This window comes from Dipodomys spectabilis, unplaced genomic scaffold, assembly GCF_019054845.1.
Source record: "Dipodomys spectabilis isolate Male_0828 unplaced genomic scaffold, ASM1905484v1 ptg000145l, whole genome shotgun sequence".
Taxonomy (NCBI): domain Eukaryota; kingdom Metazoa; phylum Chordata; class Mammalia; order Rodentia; family Heteromyidae; genus Dipodomys; species Dipodomys spectabilis.
In genome coordinates, this window is record NW_024870822.1 from 22,382,260 (window position 1) to 22,400,858 (window position 18,599).

General features: G+C 44.6%; 1 protein-coding gene across 1 annotated transcript in view; it reads left to right on the forward strand.

The window, feature by feature from the left end:
- The window catches only part of Galnt18 (polypeptide N-acetylgalactosaminyltransferase 18), a 319,444-nt gene that overhangs the window by 149,946 nt on the left and 150,899 nt on the right, over window positions 1–18,599 (forward strand). The window contains exon 2 of the mRNA XM_042691681.1: window positions 9,945–10,137. Within this exon, the coding sequence (XP_042547615.1) occupies window positions 9,945–10,137 (193 nt within the window). The remainder of the gene's footprint in view (window positions 1–9,944; window positions 10,138–18,599) is intronic.

Sequence of the window (18,599 nt, forward strand, 5' to 3'; positions counted from 1 at the left end):
GCTACTGCATGGAGAAAACAGACCATAGTGGCTTCAGAGTTGGGGTGGTAGAAGGGATGAAGCCCTTCCAAAGCTCCAATGGAGGGCTATTTGCCACCCTCGGGTGATCTGTTCCTTTGGAGTCCCTGGAGGCAGCCCTGGAAAAATCTCATCCAGTGAGATCCAGGTGGTCTTTGTGCATACTGAGGAACACCTTACTTAAAACTAGTGTTGGCATATGGTGGACTCAATAAACATCAGCTACAGCTGTCTCACTATAGCCCTCAGGGAAAAGAAAGTATTAGAATCTCCTTATACTCAGGAAAAACGAAATGATCAAGTTCTGACTATGCTGGCAGAATAATGGCCATCTAGAGCTGAGCCTGTCAGCTTGTCTCTAGGAAAGGGGCTGTAGGTAGTTACTCTGTTGACCCAAGTTACCTAAGGTAGCTGTGGTGAGGGGTGGGAGGGTGAGGCAGAAGAAGCTAACATGTTGTGTTGGAGAAGGACTTGACTTTGACCCACTGCTGTCAGCTCTGAAAGGGAGCAAGAGGCCCTGGACCAGAAACACAGCAGCCAGAACACAACAGCCACTTGAAGCTGGAAGGTGCAGGAAACAGATTTCTCCCCGAGCCTCCAGGAGGAATCAGTCCTGACCCCACCTTGATCTTACCCCAGTTATATCCCTGACATGCTCTTACTTCTAAAACCATAAGATAATAAATCTATGATCTCTTATGTCCCTGGGTGGGCACTTGTTACACTTGGAGAAAATGATCCTACTTAGTGGGTCTGATCATCACCAGGGCTTGCTAAGATCTTGCTAGTGTCTATCGCTCTACTCACTCTCTGCAACAAACTTAGAGGTACGTATTATGATCCTGAACAATCAGATGAGTAAGCTGAGCTGCAGACAGGTTCAAGAACATAGTGAAGGTCACATAGCCAGTCCAGGGTACAACAAACCCAGGGGTTCCACTGGCTGGCAAAGCCTGCCCCTTTGACATTGCAGTAAGGCATTTCATTTTCCTGCAGAGCACTCAGCCTTGGGAAGAGGCACCCTTGAAAGTCTCTCTTCCTCCTGTGGCACTCTAGGGGCTGGTGGCATATACCCAGTCAACCACCTCTGCTTCCAAGAATTAAGCCCTTGGGCCACAGGGCTTAATGATGTGGGACTGAGACTTGGGATTCTTTCTTTCCCCTTTATCTCCCACTCTTTCTTATCAGATGTCAGTTCTTCATTTTATCAGCTGTGGAGTCCTGAGAGAGAAAGCCTCATGGTGGGAATACCAACAAAGACCTTCAACCTCTGCTCAGATGCACTTCTAGAAGCAAAAAAGAAGGGCCCTCTGCTAGAAGGGGATCTTATTGCCTATCTTCTTCCAAATAAACCAAAGGGGATTTAATATGATCTGGAAAGTTTCCCTTGGGAGCCCAGCCACAATGGAGGTCTAAGGTCTTACTTTACTGGGCCTAGAGAATCACCACAATGATATACTAAGGTCCTCCTTCCCCTCCAGATAAAGCACAAACACTGCCCCATTTTACAGAAGAGAAACAGAAGCTTGAGGCTTGAACATGAGGCAGCCAAATGTTCTGCATTTCGGGCTACTGCTCCCCACAAGTCTAAAGGGTTGCTTTGATGGGAGCCAGTGCCAGAGCTAGGATGTAGACCTGGACCAGATATTTGGAAGAGGATGGAGATGAGACAGCATCCTGGACTGTGGGGATCGCACAGCAGAGGCCATGCTGAAGGCAAGGTTTGGGTATGACTCTTACCCTCATTAGCAGTACTGAGAGCCTGAGTTTCTCAGGAGAGGCCAAGAAGGCTCCTTAGAGGAAACAATAGTAACTTCACACCTGCAGGAAGTCAACAGGCAAAGAGTTTACTGGAAACTGACGGGAGAAATGTACATTTGTGGACACTCAATTTAGCCACTTTCCTTTTAAACCATACACTACTACATTTCAAAAGTTGAAGAAAAGTTTTTCAAATTATGGATTCGACACTCCAACTGGGTGAGTGTTACCATGCCTAAAGTACACTTTAGGGGCACTATTTTTAAAGATAAGGAGAAGAGAAGGAAAACTAAATATTCTACCTAGAGCTGAGCACAAATGGCTCACACCTATAAACTAGCTATTCAAAAGACTGTGATCTGAGGATCCTGGCTCTTACCAGTGTAGGCCAGAAGGTTCATGAGACTCTTGTTTCCAATTGATTATGAAAAAGCAGGAAGTGGAGCTATGCCTCAAGTAGTAGAGAACCAGTCTTTAGTGAAAAAGTTAAGACTACCACCCAGGCCCTGAGTTCAAGCCCCAGTACACACACACACACACAGATGATAATGATAATGACAATGATGATGATAATTAGAATAATAATAATTAGAATTCTACCTGAGATAGTAGCAAGTCCTACTCCTTTATATGATGTTATCCTTTATCTTTTATTTTCCAAAAGCTAATGTCACAGTGATGCCCTGCTTGCACCCTACTTGCCCAGTTGCATTTCACAAGGGAAGACAATGGAGGCTAGAAGGGAATCTTCTTGCCCAGAGACCTTGAATATTAGCTGTAGGACTAGAAAGAGACAGTCCCCATGGTGGGAAGAAGAGCACCAATGAACTTCAGACCTAGGACACTGGTGGCCTATAGCAAGCAGTAGGCCACTGGGTTTCCCCTGCTTTTAGTCACCGGGATCTCATCCACTACCTCCAAAAGCATGGAGCAAAGGCTGAGGACAGGAACAGAAATAGCAATAGTTGCAAGATTAGCTTCAGGGCAAAGAAGAGTTCCTCCTCGCCTGCCCTCAGAGCCCTCTTAGCTATCCCCTCTACTGCAGAGAACAAGAAGCAACAAGAAACAAGAAGCTTCTATGTACTCCTTGGGGAAGTATCTCTACAGGAGCCATTCTCATTGATGCACAGCCTGGTACGGGCAATGGGCTGCTGATTGGCTGTGTGAGTTACATCTCATAAGTAGCTTTGTCCAGCCCCTCCATGGAATCCCTAAGCCTTTCTAATCTCCAGCAGCACCAGTACATCAGGACCCTTCCCATTGCCTGCCATACAACCCAAGAAGCAAGGAAAGGGACTAGGGTCTGCTAAGCATGACATCTGAGCTATTAACTCTTCTGAAATGCCTCCAAAAAGCGATTGCACGTCTAGGTTTCTATCTGCAGCCATGATTAAAAGCTGGTAGAATAGCTCAGCTCCAGACAATGGAGCTCTCCATGACCTGGTCCTCAGGAAGCTAGGCAGAAACAGTAAGACCAGACGGAGCAGCTCTGTAATGTTCATTTCACTCTAGAGCCTATATTCTCACTCTATCTTGGGGTCTCAGTACTGCTAAGACCTTGTAGCAAAAGCCAGCATGGCCAGGCCAGCCCTGTGCTTGGGCTGCCAGCTTCATGCAGGTGGCCTTCCTTCCTTAAGCATGAGTGCCTTTGAGAGCCTCAAAAGACTTGGCAGGGTATCCAGATGTGCTCCTCATGCCTGGACAGTTAGCCAGAGAGGAGGCTTGGAAGTATGGCTTTTGTTACATTTGCTGCTCAAGGCTTTGCAAACCCTTTCCTGCCCTACTTCTCGCCTGTCTCAGAGAATTAGTAGGGAGGTTGTCAGGATGAATCTGTAATGTTCCACTATCATTTGGAGACTGTATGTCAGGCTCTGAGCCTATTCTGAGACTACTGTGATTCTTTCTAGATGTTCCATATGCTCATCAATAGAACTTACTGGGAAACAGATTATGCACAGTGCAGGAGATCCAAAAAACTGAGAGAGTGTCCCCCAAAACCCATCCTTCTCTTCACAGGGGCCAACCCAGGAAAGGCTTGAGCATGTGATAGTGAAAATAGTCTTGGCAAGCATCCGGCAAAGCACAAGCACCAACCAATCAACAGAGGTGCTTGTGTGGCACAGATCAGGGTCCTGGGGCTCCTGGACCATGCATGCAACTTTTGAGGTGCTGTTGGTGAACTGGGAAGGGTCTAGAGTATCTGGAGAGCAGAGCTACCTGGAAGAACTCTGAGCGGCAGCCATTTGATCTATAAAGTTATTCCTACATTTAGCAGCTGTTCCTTACCAGGGCAGCCCCACCTGAAATTGCTCAGATCCTCAGGAGGTAGGTCTCCTCTCCCAAGTGTGTCTTGGCCCGTGACATACAAATGGGATGTTATCAGGAGGAATATGCATGAGCCATAAGCTCCTTAATGTCTCTGAGCCACTGTGTCCTCCTACATTCAATGGGAATGATGAGATCTACAGGCCAAGAGAGATAGGAAAGGCCTGGGCTTGCTATCTGACAGGGAAATGAAATGGGAATGGGACTCTTTATTAGGGGATCAGTTCTAAGGGCAGAGATTTCGCAGTTTAGATACCCAAGATCAGCTTACAGTTGGATCTCAAATATTGCACTTCACCTGCCTGTTCTTCTTTGCCTGCCTATTGGGAACAATACCTATTGTGGGCTTTGGGATGCATGCCTTTAGGTTCATAAACATGGCTCATCCCATGGCTTTCAGCTTTGTAGTCTCTGTTGTTTTGATGCAATGTCTTACTGAGTCACCCGCAGTGGACTAGATGTGTAATCCTCCTGGCTCAGCCTCCCAAGAGCTAGGATTATAAGCCTGTTCCAACATACACATCTAAGGCTTGCAGTCTTCACTGTGCTTCTCCTTTCCTATCCACTGGCTGCCCCAGGCCTACATATATCCTGAAAGGCTCGTTCTGTTTCCCTGTTTGCAAACCTGCACAGCATGGGTCCTGCAGCATTCAACCCCACATCATGCTCTTCCTGCTTTGCATCTTTGTGCTTGTGGGCCCTACTTGTCATTCCCTTCCCTAGAGTGAATTGTGGGTCTCATTTGTCTTATTCATTGTCATCTCACACAGCATCCTCTTCTATAGGAAACTTCTTCCATACCCTCCCTACCCCTCCAGGGACAGATGACATTTTCTAGGGACAGATGACATTTTTTTACACCCTCCATCATAGCATTGCTTGCATTCTTTACATGTTGTCTTTGCTGCTGTCAGATTCTACACAAGAGCAGGGAATGTGTTTGAGTAATCTTTGTATTTCAATATCCAGTATAAATCTGGTGTAGAGTAGACCTGCTTATGCTAGGAATGTAACTTGGTGTAGAGTACTTTTCTACACGTGCAAAGCTCTAGGTTCCATCCCACAACCCAGAGGAAAAAAGCAAAACAAATAAACAAGAGTAAATCTGCTTAGCTGATAAAAGAGGCCAAGCTTTTGTGGACAGATCTGACAATAAGTGCTGGAGGTCCCGCTAAATAGCTTTGACCAGCCCATGTCTCTCAGATGCAGGCCTGGAAGGACATCCCGAGTCTCTCAGGTGGTTTCCTAAAGGGTGGAAATCAAATCAGCTTTTATTCCTGTTGATGTCATGAGCATCTTGTTTTGCAGCTATTGTCTTCAAGGTGTAGAAGAGAGAGAGTCCTTCTCAGCAGTCTGTTTACTTTCCAAGGGCTCTATAATGAACATCTTAGTGATTTGGGGGGCTTAGAAGAATAGGCAGGCATCAACATGTCTGTGGGTCTTTGGGGATACTTTGTTCAGGAAAAAAAGGGACTATGTGGTACTCTACCCAGTCTTGTGTGGCTCTATCATTTGGTTGAATACACCCCAAAGGTACCTTGGGTCAGTTTTCCAGAGGTGCTGGGTCTTTATACTGCACTGCCCTCTGTGCCTGGCTCCTAGAAAGAGGGAGATGTGGAGTCTCCTTTCATGTTCCTTCTGGTACTGAGCCCTTCTGTATGAGAGTAGGAAAAGAGAGAGAATGAGAGAAAAAGAAAGGGTGGGGGGAAAAGACACAGACTTCTCCCATCTTCCTCTTTGTCTCCCTTCTTCCTTCCTGCTTTCAGGATGAGTACTCTGTGCACAGTCCTGTTTTGGATACTTAGGAGAGGTGCCAGATAATTCTTTGGTATAAAAGATTTACCAAGGCAGTGAAGGTCCTCTACCAGTGACATATTCTATGGCCCACCTGACAGCATCTAAGAGTGTTCTGTTAGTCTGCATAACAGTACACAATCATTTGCTTATGTGAACTGAGAAGGAGATTAACCATGACTGCCCTAGCAGTACCTTCATGCTACATGCTCCTGCTGGCCCAGACTCCAGTGCACTTTCATCCTTGGAAGTCCCCAGCAGGCAAGGACTTACTGGTGGCCACTCTGTCAGCGATACTATCCTATTTATTCATTTTGCTAATATTGGTTGGGCACCTACTTGGTATGCTGTTGTAATTACTGTTGCTTCAGCCAAGCAAATTCCAGAACTTGGAGAGGTCATATTCTCATCAGAGAAAACAAACAACAAGCAGGCTAAATGGGAAAATATCTAGGTGGATGCAAGAGGAATATTGGGAAGGGCCCTGGATGCTTAGGAAAAAGGCCTAGCTGAGAGGTTAGAAACACAGAGCAGTGAAGGACTCTAGCCCCAAGGGAGACAAGGCAGACAAGGCTGGAGGTAAGCTGCTCCTGTGCTTTGAAACCAGAGCTCTTGTAGGGACAGGACTGGGACTGGTGGCGTTCTGATTGCCTGGCCAAGAGACCTCGCAGATGTCAAGAGGAACATTGTCTTTTATACCTAAAGATATGGAAAGCCTTGGAGGAGGCCGGCATGGTACATTTGATAACTGGAATGATAATACCTGGAACAGTAACTTTAAGGAAAATAGATTTATGATTTGTTCATGGTTTTAGAGATTTCGGTCCCTAGTGCTTGGCTCTGTTAATTCTGAGCCCATGGGGAGGCAGAACAACATGTGAACAAAGAAGCTGTTTATCTCATAAGAAGCTGGGGTCATGGGGAGGGGACTGAAGACTAGCTATATTCTTCTAAGACATACCTCAAGGGAGCTAAATCATATCTCCTAAAATCTCCCAAACCTTCTCAAATTAGCACCACTCTTTGGTGACTAAATGGTTAACCCATGAGCCCATGGTAGACCTTTCCTATTCCATCCATAGCAGCAGAAATGGCAAGTTTTTTCTGTAAGACTAGGTAGGATTTTCAGCTTCCTGGGCTATAATACCTACTCGACCTTGTGCTTATAGCTACAATCAACCATAGATAACTTGTGAACACATGGACATGATGTTTCAATAAAGTTTTATTTAAAAAAGTAGGTCGTGGATAATGGATCCATAATATGCCACTTCTGTTGTAGAGGAATAAATGTAGAATTTGGAGGAAACCAGACATTGGTTCAAGATACTTAACAAATGGGTCACCTTGGATTAGTTATTTTGCCTTTTCATGTTGGACTTCTCATGTCTATTAAGTAGCCACTATAGATAATTTATCAACCAATTTATTTTAAAATGATTATCACACTCCTATAAATCAGAAACACAATAGGAACTAGATAGACATGGCCCTTCCTATTTGGAGTCCATCCCAAAAAGACAAAAAGAGAAGATAAGAACTCAACTAGTATGGTACTTGGCTCTTGGCAAGAGCTTTCCTCTAGCTGTAGTGCCACTACTTCATCTTTGAGGACACACTGGGTTCAGGTTCACGGTCACTTGTATTCAAACTGAGTAAAAATGTAGGGACATGTGATGCTATAACCCAGGACTTCAATATGTTTGCAATACATTATTATGCAACACAGGTCTAATTGTGAATCATAATTTTTTCATTAACTGATCTCATTTTACTTGGTAATATCCACTTAGGCATTTGAGAGCAATAAAACTACATTTCTTTTAAATATTATATGATTCAGTTGGTTCACTGACTTAGATTTTTACTACCTCCCCTCATTCCAAAAGAATGAGTCATACATCTTTTTAGAGATAACAAGGACCTTCAAGATCATACAAGTTGGCTTCCCTTTAAATATACCCTCTAGGTAAGAAGGATGAGCAAGGGTACCCCAGTTCTAGGTGGAATATTTGGGCAGATCCGTCACAGGTCTGAAAACCTTTGCTTTGTCTTGGAAATGCTTGCACATCTAACATTTCATTCCTCAGCATATCCTGATCTGCTTGATGAATTTGATTTTCCATTATTTCTTTAGGAAAAAATGGTAACCAAGGTGATATAGCATTTGGAGATGTGTGCAGACAAGCTTGCTTCTCTGTAGAGCTAGTAAAGCACTATGCACATACACTTCCCAGGATTGAATCTCAGCTTCTTCACTCCTTTTGGCTTGAACTTGGGCCAGTTTCTTGTCCTCTCTGTGGTTTACTTTCTTCATCTTCTCAGAAGTGATGATCTGAGAGAGATAACTGATGGGAGGGACATGCTAAGAAGAGGGTCTGATCCGTGGGAAGAGGAGCTCTCAGTAAGTGCTGGCTGTTAAACGTATCCAAGAAGTTACACGTGTGTCAAGTTAGAGGACAGGGCCAGAGAAGAGGCCCTTAGACTGGCCAGCACCTAGCCATCCCTTCATGTATTTTTTTTGCTTCTCTTGTTCACTAAACTCTCTAACTGAATCAGTGCATTCTACTTGCTTTCAGAATCATGGAATGTGTTCCACAACAGCTTTTACACGCTTCTGGTGATAAGGGATTCCTACCAGTGGAGTACCTCCTCCATGTTGAAAGGACCTGGGCTTTGGAGATCCTCCTTGTTACCAGGCATCCTCCTCCCTCCCAGGCCTGCCCTTAGCAGAGTATCCCAAGAGGAGATGCAGTCTATGGCTCTGATTTTGCCTGTCTCTTTTCATTATGCCACGTTCATATTGGCTCCGTGCAGGGGACACAGGCAGATATCCCACACTTGCCTCTCCTGATCCTTACCTCTTCCTGCTTTCTTGGATTTTTCTCTCCTGGGGAATGGGCCTCTATCTTTTACTTACCGCACATATTTATGATCATAAAAGGCAATGTCCAGTAGGCTAGGCATCTCTGTCCAACTTCTCCAATTTCTAGCCTTAGAAAGTTTGTCTGACCACCTATTCCAAGAAACTAATCTGAAGTTCTGGCTTGGCAGCTGTGCCTGGCAAGATCTGTTACCCTCCTATAAAAGAGATGTTTAAATGGCCTTCCCTTGTTAAAATAACTTTAATTACCATTGATTATGTACTCATTCTGAGATATACACTGATCTAAGAACTTCATATACATTATTTAATGCAATCCGCACAGATCTCTGTGGGGGGTATCATGATCCCCACATCACAAGTGGGATAATTTCAGCTCAGGGAGATGCGAGTGTTTTGTGTGATCTTGTAGCCAGCAGGTGTAGAATAGGATTTGAATCCCTGACTGAATCTGAAGCCTGGGTCCTTCCCATGTTCTTGGAAGTTCCTGGGTAACTATGAGTTGTCACCGACTCCACCAGGGACCCAGCAAGCAGTATCTAGAGCATGTGACAAACTGGAGGTGGTTTGGTCATCATTTGAATCCTTATATCCTCCACGGTAAACAGAATCAGAGTAGCAGGAAGTGGAGTGGCCTGTGGTAAGCACAGACAGTTAAGTGCCATAGGGTGGGCCAGTTTTCAGCAGGACCAAACGGTGGGAAAGGTTATGCACAGACAGGTTGAAGCAGAGGTAAAGACCCTAGGCTGGTTGTGGTAGTCTTAGGACTGACCAGTAGGAGATGGTTGCCTGCTGAGGAAAGAGAAGCAGAGACCCAGTGGAGGACCAACCAGGACAGCATCCCCGGCAGGAATGGAAAAAGCTGAGAGTTTGTGCTGAAGACATGAGGCACACGGCACACATTCCATCAGCTTTGTGGTAAACCCTGCTGGGTAGATTTCTACATCCCTAGTGTCTAGTGGCTATTAAATAGATGAAGGAATAAAGACTCATGGATGAATAAATCTGTGGGAAGCATAAACAGTTGCACTCCATTTCCACCCAGCAATGAAGGGGCTCAGATTGTTTTATCTAAGTGTGGTATGAGGAAGAGAAGGGGATTGTTGTAGCATATTCAGGAATACATTCTGACCCACTATCTCCTTGTCCCTTCTTTCTCCAGAGGCTCCTGCCAAGCCTGAGGAGGCAGAGGCTGAGCCCTTCACAGACTCCTCTCTGTTTGCACACTGGGGCCAGGAGCTCAGCCCTGAAGGCCGCCACATGGCCCTGAAGCAGTTCCAGTACTACGGCTACAACGCCTACCTCAGTGATCGCCTGCCCCTCGACCGGCCCCTGCCTGACCTCAGACCCAGTGGGTGAGCAGAGTCCGTGACTGGGCCCTTGTCAACCTGCCTATTGGGGAGATGGGTCTTCACGGTGTTGGGAACAGGGCCAGGACTGGGTATCAGGCCCCGGACCCCTTTCCCACTTCAGCCAGGATCTGTCCCTTCTGATTCAGTGTCTCTATCTGTTGTGTAGGGAGACAGCTTCCCTCCATTAGACATTTTTTTTCCCCATTAGACATTTTGAGAACCAATAATCTAACTTAGCCTTCAAGGGTATTATAGCCATCTGGCATTCCCCCTAATGTGTCATTTTAATCCAATTAGTTTCATTTTTATGAAGAATTTTTTCCCTGTAAATTAGTTTTTTAAAGATGCATTCATTTTCCAGGACTAACAAGTCATTACACCCAACAGAGAAGTCTGTCTTGACTTCTATCTTTGTTACAAAGGATGTTCCTTTAAGGTTTAGTTAGAATTTTTATTACTCCTAATTATTAAAAATGTGGGCACGTACTACAGCTGAGAAAATCTCATTAACTTTTGTGAGTTCCCCTACACCTTCTTTCCCCCCTTTTTAAACTCTTCATTTTAAAGTTTTTATTAAAAGCTACAATCCGAAGTGAACTTCTACCTGGAGTTTTCAGGAAAGATCTTGTAGTGGGGTTTAGAGGTTATGTTATTTTAAAGGGAAGAGTTCAGTTTAGTTCCATTGACATCTATTGAGCACCTGCTGTATACCATATAATTGCGTGTGGTTGTTCTTGGCCCAGATGGAAGCTGACTTCACTGGAGAGATGAAAGGGCTGGGAGCTTACAACGGGAATGAGGACTGGGTATTCACTTAAGGATTATTTGTAAAGTCTTCATCGTGTGCCATTCTAGTCTAGGGATGGGGATAGAGTAGTGTGTAAAGCAGACAAGTCTCTGCCTTCACAGAGCCTTCATTCTAGATGGGTGGGAAGATACTAAGTAAGCCAGATAAGTAGAATTTTTTGATGATAGTAAGCACTGTGGGAAAACATGAAGTGGAAAGGGGGATAAGAAGCTCCTGGGTTAAGAATGGGAATTGTAGGTTTCTATGGATGACCCAGAGAGGTCTCACAAAGAGGGCAAAACCTGAGTGAAAAGTTGAAGAAGCAAGCCATGTGGCTATGAAAGGGCAGAAACAGTCCTCACAGAGCACATGTTTGTCATCTCGGCTACTGACCGGACCCCCCCCCAAAAAAAAAGAGGATCACACTCCTAAGGCCCATTTTTGCTGCAGGCAAAACCTGTAAGACCCTATCTGAAAAGGCAAAAAACAGCAACAACAACAAAGTCTGGTGGCCTTGTGTAGAGTATGGTCCTTGAGTTCAAACACCAGTACCACCAAAAAAGAAAAAGAAAACAGAAAAAAAGAAACAGTCAGAGAGACTGGCAAGTTCTACTCTAAAGCATTAGTGTGCTCAACATGTTTGAGGAAAAAGAAATTGGCCCGTGTGGCTGAAACAAGGGGGCAGTTGTTGAGCAATCTACAAACTTCAGATGCCAAACTCACACCCAGACCAATTAAACGAGGGTTTCCAGGGTGGTGCTCAATGTCCTAATGTTTGGCTCCAAACATTGTGATTCAGATGAGAAGCTGAATTTGGGAATCACAGAAGGACTTTGTCTGTTGTGAAGTATGTGTTGTTTACTAGGCAAGGTAGGGATTCATGGGAAAGGCTGTAGCAAATTAGTAACATGCTCGAATTATCACTGTCAAAGGGCCCATGAAAGAGGGAGATGGAGGCAAAGAGAGCAAGCAGGAGACTGCTGCATACCCAGAGGAGAGGCAGAAGGCTGGGGCCATGATAGCCCAGTTGAGATGGAGCTGGATTCTGGAAATACCAGAAAGGTGACTTCAACTATATATCATAGAGCCGTAGCCCACACAGCATGCCCTAGGGACCATCCTGGGTCTAGGAGAGATTCAAGTCTGATGTGGACAAGATAGAGAAACTCCAGAGAAAGTGTCCTCAGGTGGAGTTGGAAACTCCACAGAAGAGCTGTGGATGAGGCAGCTAACCTAGCACAAAAGACAAGACACGCTCAGTACATGTTTGTTCATAATTAAAGGGAAGCTAAGAAATAATCAACAGGAAGTGTGGCCCTTACTGCAGCCTGTGATAACAATAACCGGTATTGTCTCAGGCTGGACTTTGGAGTGCCTTTGCCATTGACCCATCCACAACTGACGTAACAATAGGAGAGGTCATAACCTGTCTTTCCCATTTCTAGTTGAGGAAACCAAGAAACAAAAGGAGTGAATGAGCCAGGCACTAGTAGCTCATGCCTGAAATCCTAGCTTACTAAAGAAGCTGAGATCTGAGGAACTGTGGCTCAAAGCCAGTCCAGGCAGGTACGTTGGTGAGACCTTTATCTCCAATTAATCACCACCAGCAAAAAAGTTAGCCATAAGTGGAGCTGTGGCTCAAATGATAGAGAACCAGAGTGAAAAAGATGAAAGATAGCCCCAGGCTTGAGTTCAAGCCCTAGTACTGATTGTGTGCATGCACACACACACACACACACACACACACACACACACACACACACACACACACAAGAATGAGTGTTTGAAGTTACACAATTGAACAAGTAGCTGAACTTGAGCCCTGAACCCTACATCTAATGCCAAAACTGGCCTTAGGCTGTGGCCCACAGCTGTGTTGTTTTGACTGTATACCATGCTGCTGTGAGCTCACAGTGGAGCCCTTTAGTCACCTCCAGTAGAGTTTGAGGGACTCTGAAGGACGCTAGGTGGGCAGAATTCTGCAGTTTCCTCCTGAGATGATCAGAACAGAAGGCCCTTCCCTCCACCCAGGGCTCTACAGTTTATGGAGCTTCCACAACTCCCGTGGGAGGCAAGGTGACTTTTGTTGGCCCTTCCTCTAGACAGAAAAACACTGTCCAATAAAGGCAGAGAACACTGAGCCTTCTCAGTTCTCAGAGAGAGCTCTGGGCAAGTGGCTTTAACAACAGGCAGTTTTTCTTTGCACATGAACTTGGAAGGCCCTGTCCGGTTCTATTTCAGCTTACATGCCGGACACACACCCAAGACAGAGAGCTGTTAGTGGATCACTCAAAAGAGCGTGTGCTTAGGGAGAACAGGGCTTTCCTTTGTCTACTAATTTCCATGAAAACATACTTGCCTTATAACATGCCCATCACTTGGCTCATCCTATTTAATTAATTTCAGAAGCACTGCACCAATGACCTGACTCTCATCCTGCTTCAAACTACATTGGAAAACATTTCTACACAGCATAAGCCATGTCTTTCAGGCGTGCCTTTGGGCTCTTTGTATTCACTTTCTGGCTTCTCTCAGTGACTTTCTGAAGTAGATACTATTGCCAGTCTCCATTTTACATAAGAGGAAAGTGAGGCACAGCTTCCTGAGGGCAGATGCCCTCAGGATAAGAACTGAAAATGAACCCAGGCTGTGTGGAAATAGTATTTGTGCTTGTAACTACTGTGCTATGCCATCAGCAGGTATCAATTTGTGTCTCCATCACAGGGTTGGAGGGCCTGCTTTAACATAGCATGGGTTTAGGAGGAATGAATATTTGTTTCTACATGTTGGAAAAACTTTTTAGTGAGCATCAGATTCATTACCAAGGCTCAGAGCAATGCATAGAATATGATAAAGGTTCAAAATTGAACTTACCAATGCTCGATAGGAAATGTACTCATTAACTTACTCATGTAACTGTAACCCCTTTGTACACTATTTTTACAATAAAAACATTAAAAAATTGAACTCAGGTGGATGAGAGGAAGTTCCCTGTCACCAGTAGTCTCCAGAGAATCTTGCCACGTGGCTATTGCTTAAGCCTGAGCCCCTAAACCTCCTGAAGCCTTCTGTTACCTCTTATCTGCCCTGAGAGCGGGGGGAGAGTGTTCCTAGCTTTGTTATTCTATATTCCAACCCTGGTGATATGTTTGATTATCCTGGAGAAAAAAGGGGGTGCTCAGGATCCTTTGCCTCCCTTTTGTCATGTCTGGCTGGTCTCTTCTGTTTTCTCTTCTTTTCTGGGTGCTGAAAGATGTCATTTGGATATGCTCAGACAAGGCATAATCAGAAAAGAAACATAATCTTTCCAGTTGGTTGGTAGTCATCATTAATATATTCACCAAAAATTCTACTGAGCACCTAGTGTGTGTCAGACACTAGCAAAGCATGAGACAGACCTAGATCCCATAGACCACACTGAGGTGGAAATTCAGACAGAAGGGGCTGAAGGGCAAGACACTGAAGGGAAATTTTGTTGCTACTTCCTAGTGTCCTTAGAGAAGAGTCAGCCTGGCAGCTTCCTAGGAAGCAGAAGCTGAACTGTAGAAGCCCTGCCCCTCTGTAGCCTCTGTGGCCTGGAAGGTGACATGGGCAAGGAGGCTCCTTTCTCTAACTTTTATGCTCCCCCTCACACTGGATGGAAGGACATGGAGACAGGAAGCACAACATTTTTCTTACCCTCATATGCAAAGAAAGAAGAAAAGCTTTCTTTCTCAGAGGCTTCTGGGGACATCAAAGTATTCCCTTTATCCTGATTCTTCCAACAGGTGCCTGGACCATCCAGGAGACAAACATCACCATCCTCTTCTGACAATCCTCATGGACCTTCCTCCCATGCCAGGCTCAAGGTCTGAGCCAGGGGTGTGCTTGTTTCCTTCCTGTGCTGGGAAGACCTACGGCCTCTCAGGGTTACAGGGAGGACATGCCGCATCCCTGCCTGCTAGGTTTTTCTCTGTCTCTTATGACCCTGGATATAGGAACCAGAGTTTTGTGGCTTTTTCTGTGTACCTCCTCCTGCTTCCTTGTGTTCACCTCCTTTTTTTTCTTATCAATAGGCTCCAAAATACCATGAGGGTAGCAAAAACCAACAAAGGAAACACCAAGCCTTAATGGGGTATGAACTGCAGAGGCATGCCAATTTGTTGGAATTACATATTTATGGCCTGGGTGTTTCCATGAGTGTAAGTCAAATAGCAATGCTTTGAAAAATGAAGGTGTAAGAAAGCGATTGAGAAAGTCCTTGCCCTTATACATTGGAGTGGAGAGCAAGGACAAAAGAAGCATATTTTGGTTACTGAGAGGGGTGTGAGCTGAGGAAATGGGCTGTACAAGAAGCAAACTGGCTTCTTGGGCAATGAGGCAAGGTGTGTGTTCTATCCCTGAAACAGAGGGTCAGGATGCAGCAACAGATTCATGTCACATTTATTTTTTACTTGCAAGCAGTGGTCATTTCCAAGCAGGGCCATAGGGAATGCTACTTGATGGGGAGAGATGGGGGAGGGATGTGGAGGAGACTGTGGATAAGTGCGTAGGAGATAGAGGGCCCAAGACTCTAGCTTGAGGCCAGCCATGTTGTCATGGCAACTCTATGGCCTGCCTCCAAGGTAGTTCAGGGCAGAGCCCCTGGCAGCCACTACTTCCTGTCTCCTGCTAGAAATCATGAGAGGCTCCTAAGCCTTGTCAGTAATGACTCTGCTTTTTTTTCTCCAGTCCCTCCTCTGAGATCCATGTCCCTTTCTTCTAGTGGTGAGAGTGGACTTGTCCTTGGGGTGATAGTTGGGTTAGGGCCTGAGTGGGATCACCAGGGGCTGGTAAAAGAGAATAGACTAGTTTCTGCAGCTCTAGATGGGAGTCACTAGGAAAAGTCAGTACATAAGGCCTCACAGGAGCCCAGATCCAGAGCTGGAGAGATCCTGTACTGATACCCAAGTGGGAAGGAGGGGGATAGAATGAGAGCAAAGAAAGTATACATGTACTGGGTCCTGGATCTCCTAGCATGCAGGCCAGGGTCTATTCAAGGTGCTGTGGTTATTTGCCGTCATGAATGTGATATGGCCACAGGACTGTGTGTATTATTTGGAGGTCACAGTGCTTGAGTGGGCAAGATTGTTTCAACGGTACAGACCCCGTGTCTGAGATCTTTGAACTTTGAAAGCCAACGGGACTGGCTTTGTGGGTACATGGACAGGCAGGATAATGGGCTTATGAGATGTCCCCATCTTAATTCCCTAAACTCTATCTATGTTATGCTACAGGGCAGAGGGGAATTAAGGTTGCTAATCAGATGATGTTAAAATAAGGAGATTATCCTGGAATACTGGAGTGAGCCCTTTGAAGTCACAGGGCACTTCAAAGTACAAGAAGATAAAACAGAAAAATGACCATGAAAGGAGATGTGAACTTCTCCTGATGGCTTTGAAGGCAGAAGGGAGCCATGAACAAGGAAATATAGGCAGCTAATAGTGACCAGCAAAGTCAGAAAAATTCTCTTGTACAGCCTCCAAAAGGAAAATTGTTCTGCCCCACTATGACTTTAGCCCCATAATACTGAGGTTAGACTTTGTGATGTCCAGCTCTAAAAGATGACAAACTCATATTGTCCAACAAGTCTGTCACAATGCGTCACAGAAGCAATGTTAGTATTAGAAAAATAATATAGCAAATGACTTACTGCATAAGACTCTATAATTGAAGAGCTCTGTGCTTGCTTTAATGCTCTGTAGTCATTTGGTTAAAATAATTAGTAATTTTGCATAAGGGACACCACAATTCATTTTTACATCCCCCTTCCTTCTAGTTGTATAGCTGGTCTAATACTGAGCATTCTTTCAGAATACTGGACATTTGCAAGACTAACAAACCTGCTCAAGTTCCCACAGGTGCTATTGGGTAGAGCTAGGAATTTCATATTGTCCTCATGACTTTAGGACTCTACCTCATTGCCTGTCCCTGTCAGGCCATAGTGTGTTTCTCTGACTGGGTGCCTCAGCCCTAGAGAAGATACAGAGAGCTCTGAAAGACCTGTCCTCTGGTATCACAGCCTCAGAACCAACAGGGGAAAGAACATCCTTAGCAGTGGCCCTGCTGGCACAGTGGAAATATGAACTGCACAAACATCATTGGGAAGAAATGCTCTTTAACCAAAGCACTCTGGGATCATACTTCTGGTTCTTGTTAGTGGTATACTCATTATGGGCCTATCGTATAATATTGTTGTTCTAAAAGCCATATTAATAAAGTGTAATATCTGAAAAGAGGGAGCTGATAGTTTTTTTTTGACTCTGTTATTGAGATCTTAACTGTAGAAATGTATTTTAAAAAATATAGAGAATATAGACCATTTAGAGACCAACAACCCAGAACAGAAAGTGAATTACATGACAGATAATATTTCCACTTGGATTATATGAGTGTGAAGAAAACCTAGTTTACTGGACTCTAAGGAGAGATATCTTATTTGCAAGCTAGGTGACCTCCAGTAAGTTACCTAGACTTCTGTGCTTTGATTTTCCTATCTGCAAATTAGGGATTGTAATATAACAATTGAGTAAGATATGTAGTCCCTGACATGTCATAGCTGCTAGCTAGCTTTTCGTTACCTTTATTAGCCATGTCTCTGAGTTGTAAGAGATATGAGTTGGGAGGTGGTCATGATTATGAGCATTCTCCAAAGTACTGATGTGTAGGCAAGAACCATGTGGACAAGGTCTGGGGTAGAAGAGAGCATATGGAAGAGAGAGAGATGGGTTGAGAATATAGAGGAGAGAGATACAAATTGTGGGACAGATCAGACTGAAGTTCCTGAGAGTAAGATCTTGTTTGCGCCCTGAGCCAGCTCTGCTGGGGAGCAAAGATGCCCTTTCTCCTTTGGGACCTGCTTTCTCCTGTGTCCTGGCAGATCTCTGAGATCCACTCCTCTCTGTCACTCTGGTCTCTGAGCTTCAGCTTCTAGTATCTTGGCAGATGTGCTTTTCCTTACATTCCTAAGTGCTAGTTGTCATTATATATATATATATATATATATATATATATATATATACATATATACATATATATAATACGTTTTATATATATATATATATATATATATATGATCTGCTTACCCACAGACCTACTACATATAGACACTGGTCCCTAAGGTGACAGTGTCTTCAAGCTAGCTGACTTTTGTTTCCTGATCAATCATTTATTTAACTCCATGGAGCCTATATTCCCCTGATAGCTAGGGTGTTTGGGGGAAACAGATGGTCTCCCTGCCCCCTGTAGGTTACTTTCACTGTAAATAATTCTTCCTCCTATTTTGCTTCTTAAAAATTTACACTTACTTAGCTAGTAGATGCTTCCTCTAAATTGGAAATATCACTGGAAAGGGTACTTATTGAACTTCTTCCTCTGAATGGAAAGCTGAACCTCGGATGATGACATTATATCTCAGTTTACTCACCAACCTGAGTCAAATTGTGTTTCCAGATCAGGGCTGGCCCCCATTTCCCTTACTTTGCAGACTATTGAGACTCTCAGTTTTCAGGTGTCAATTAGTACTTCCACATCTGGGCCAGAGGTGGTATCTTGTGACAGACCTAAAGCTCTGGCTGCACTAACTACTCCCACCCTGGCTCTATTACCCTCCTGTCCAGTTCTGTCCAGTCTTGGTAACATTCCTACCTATAGAGTTCTC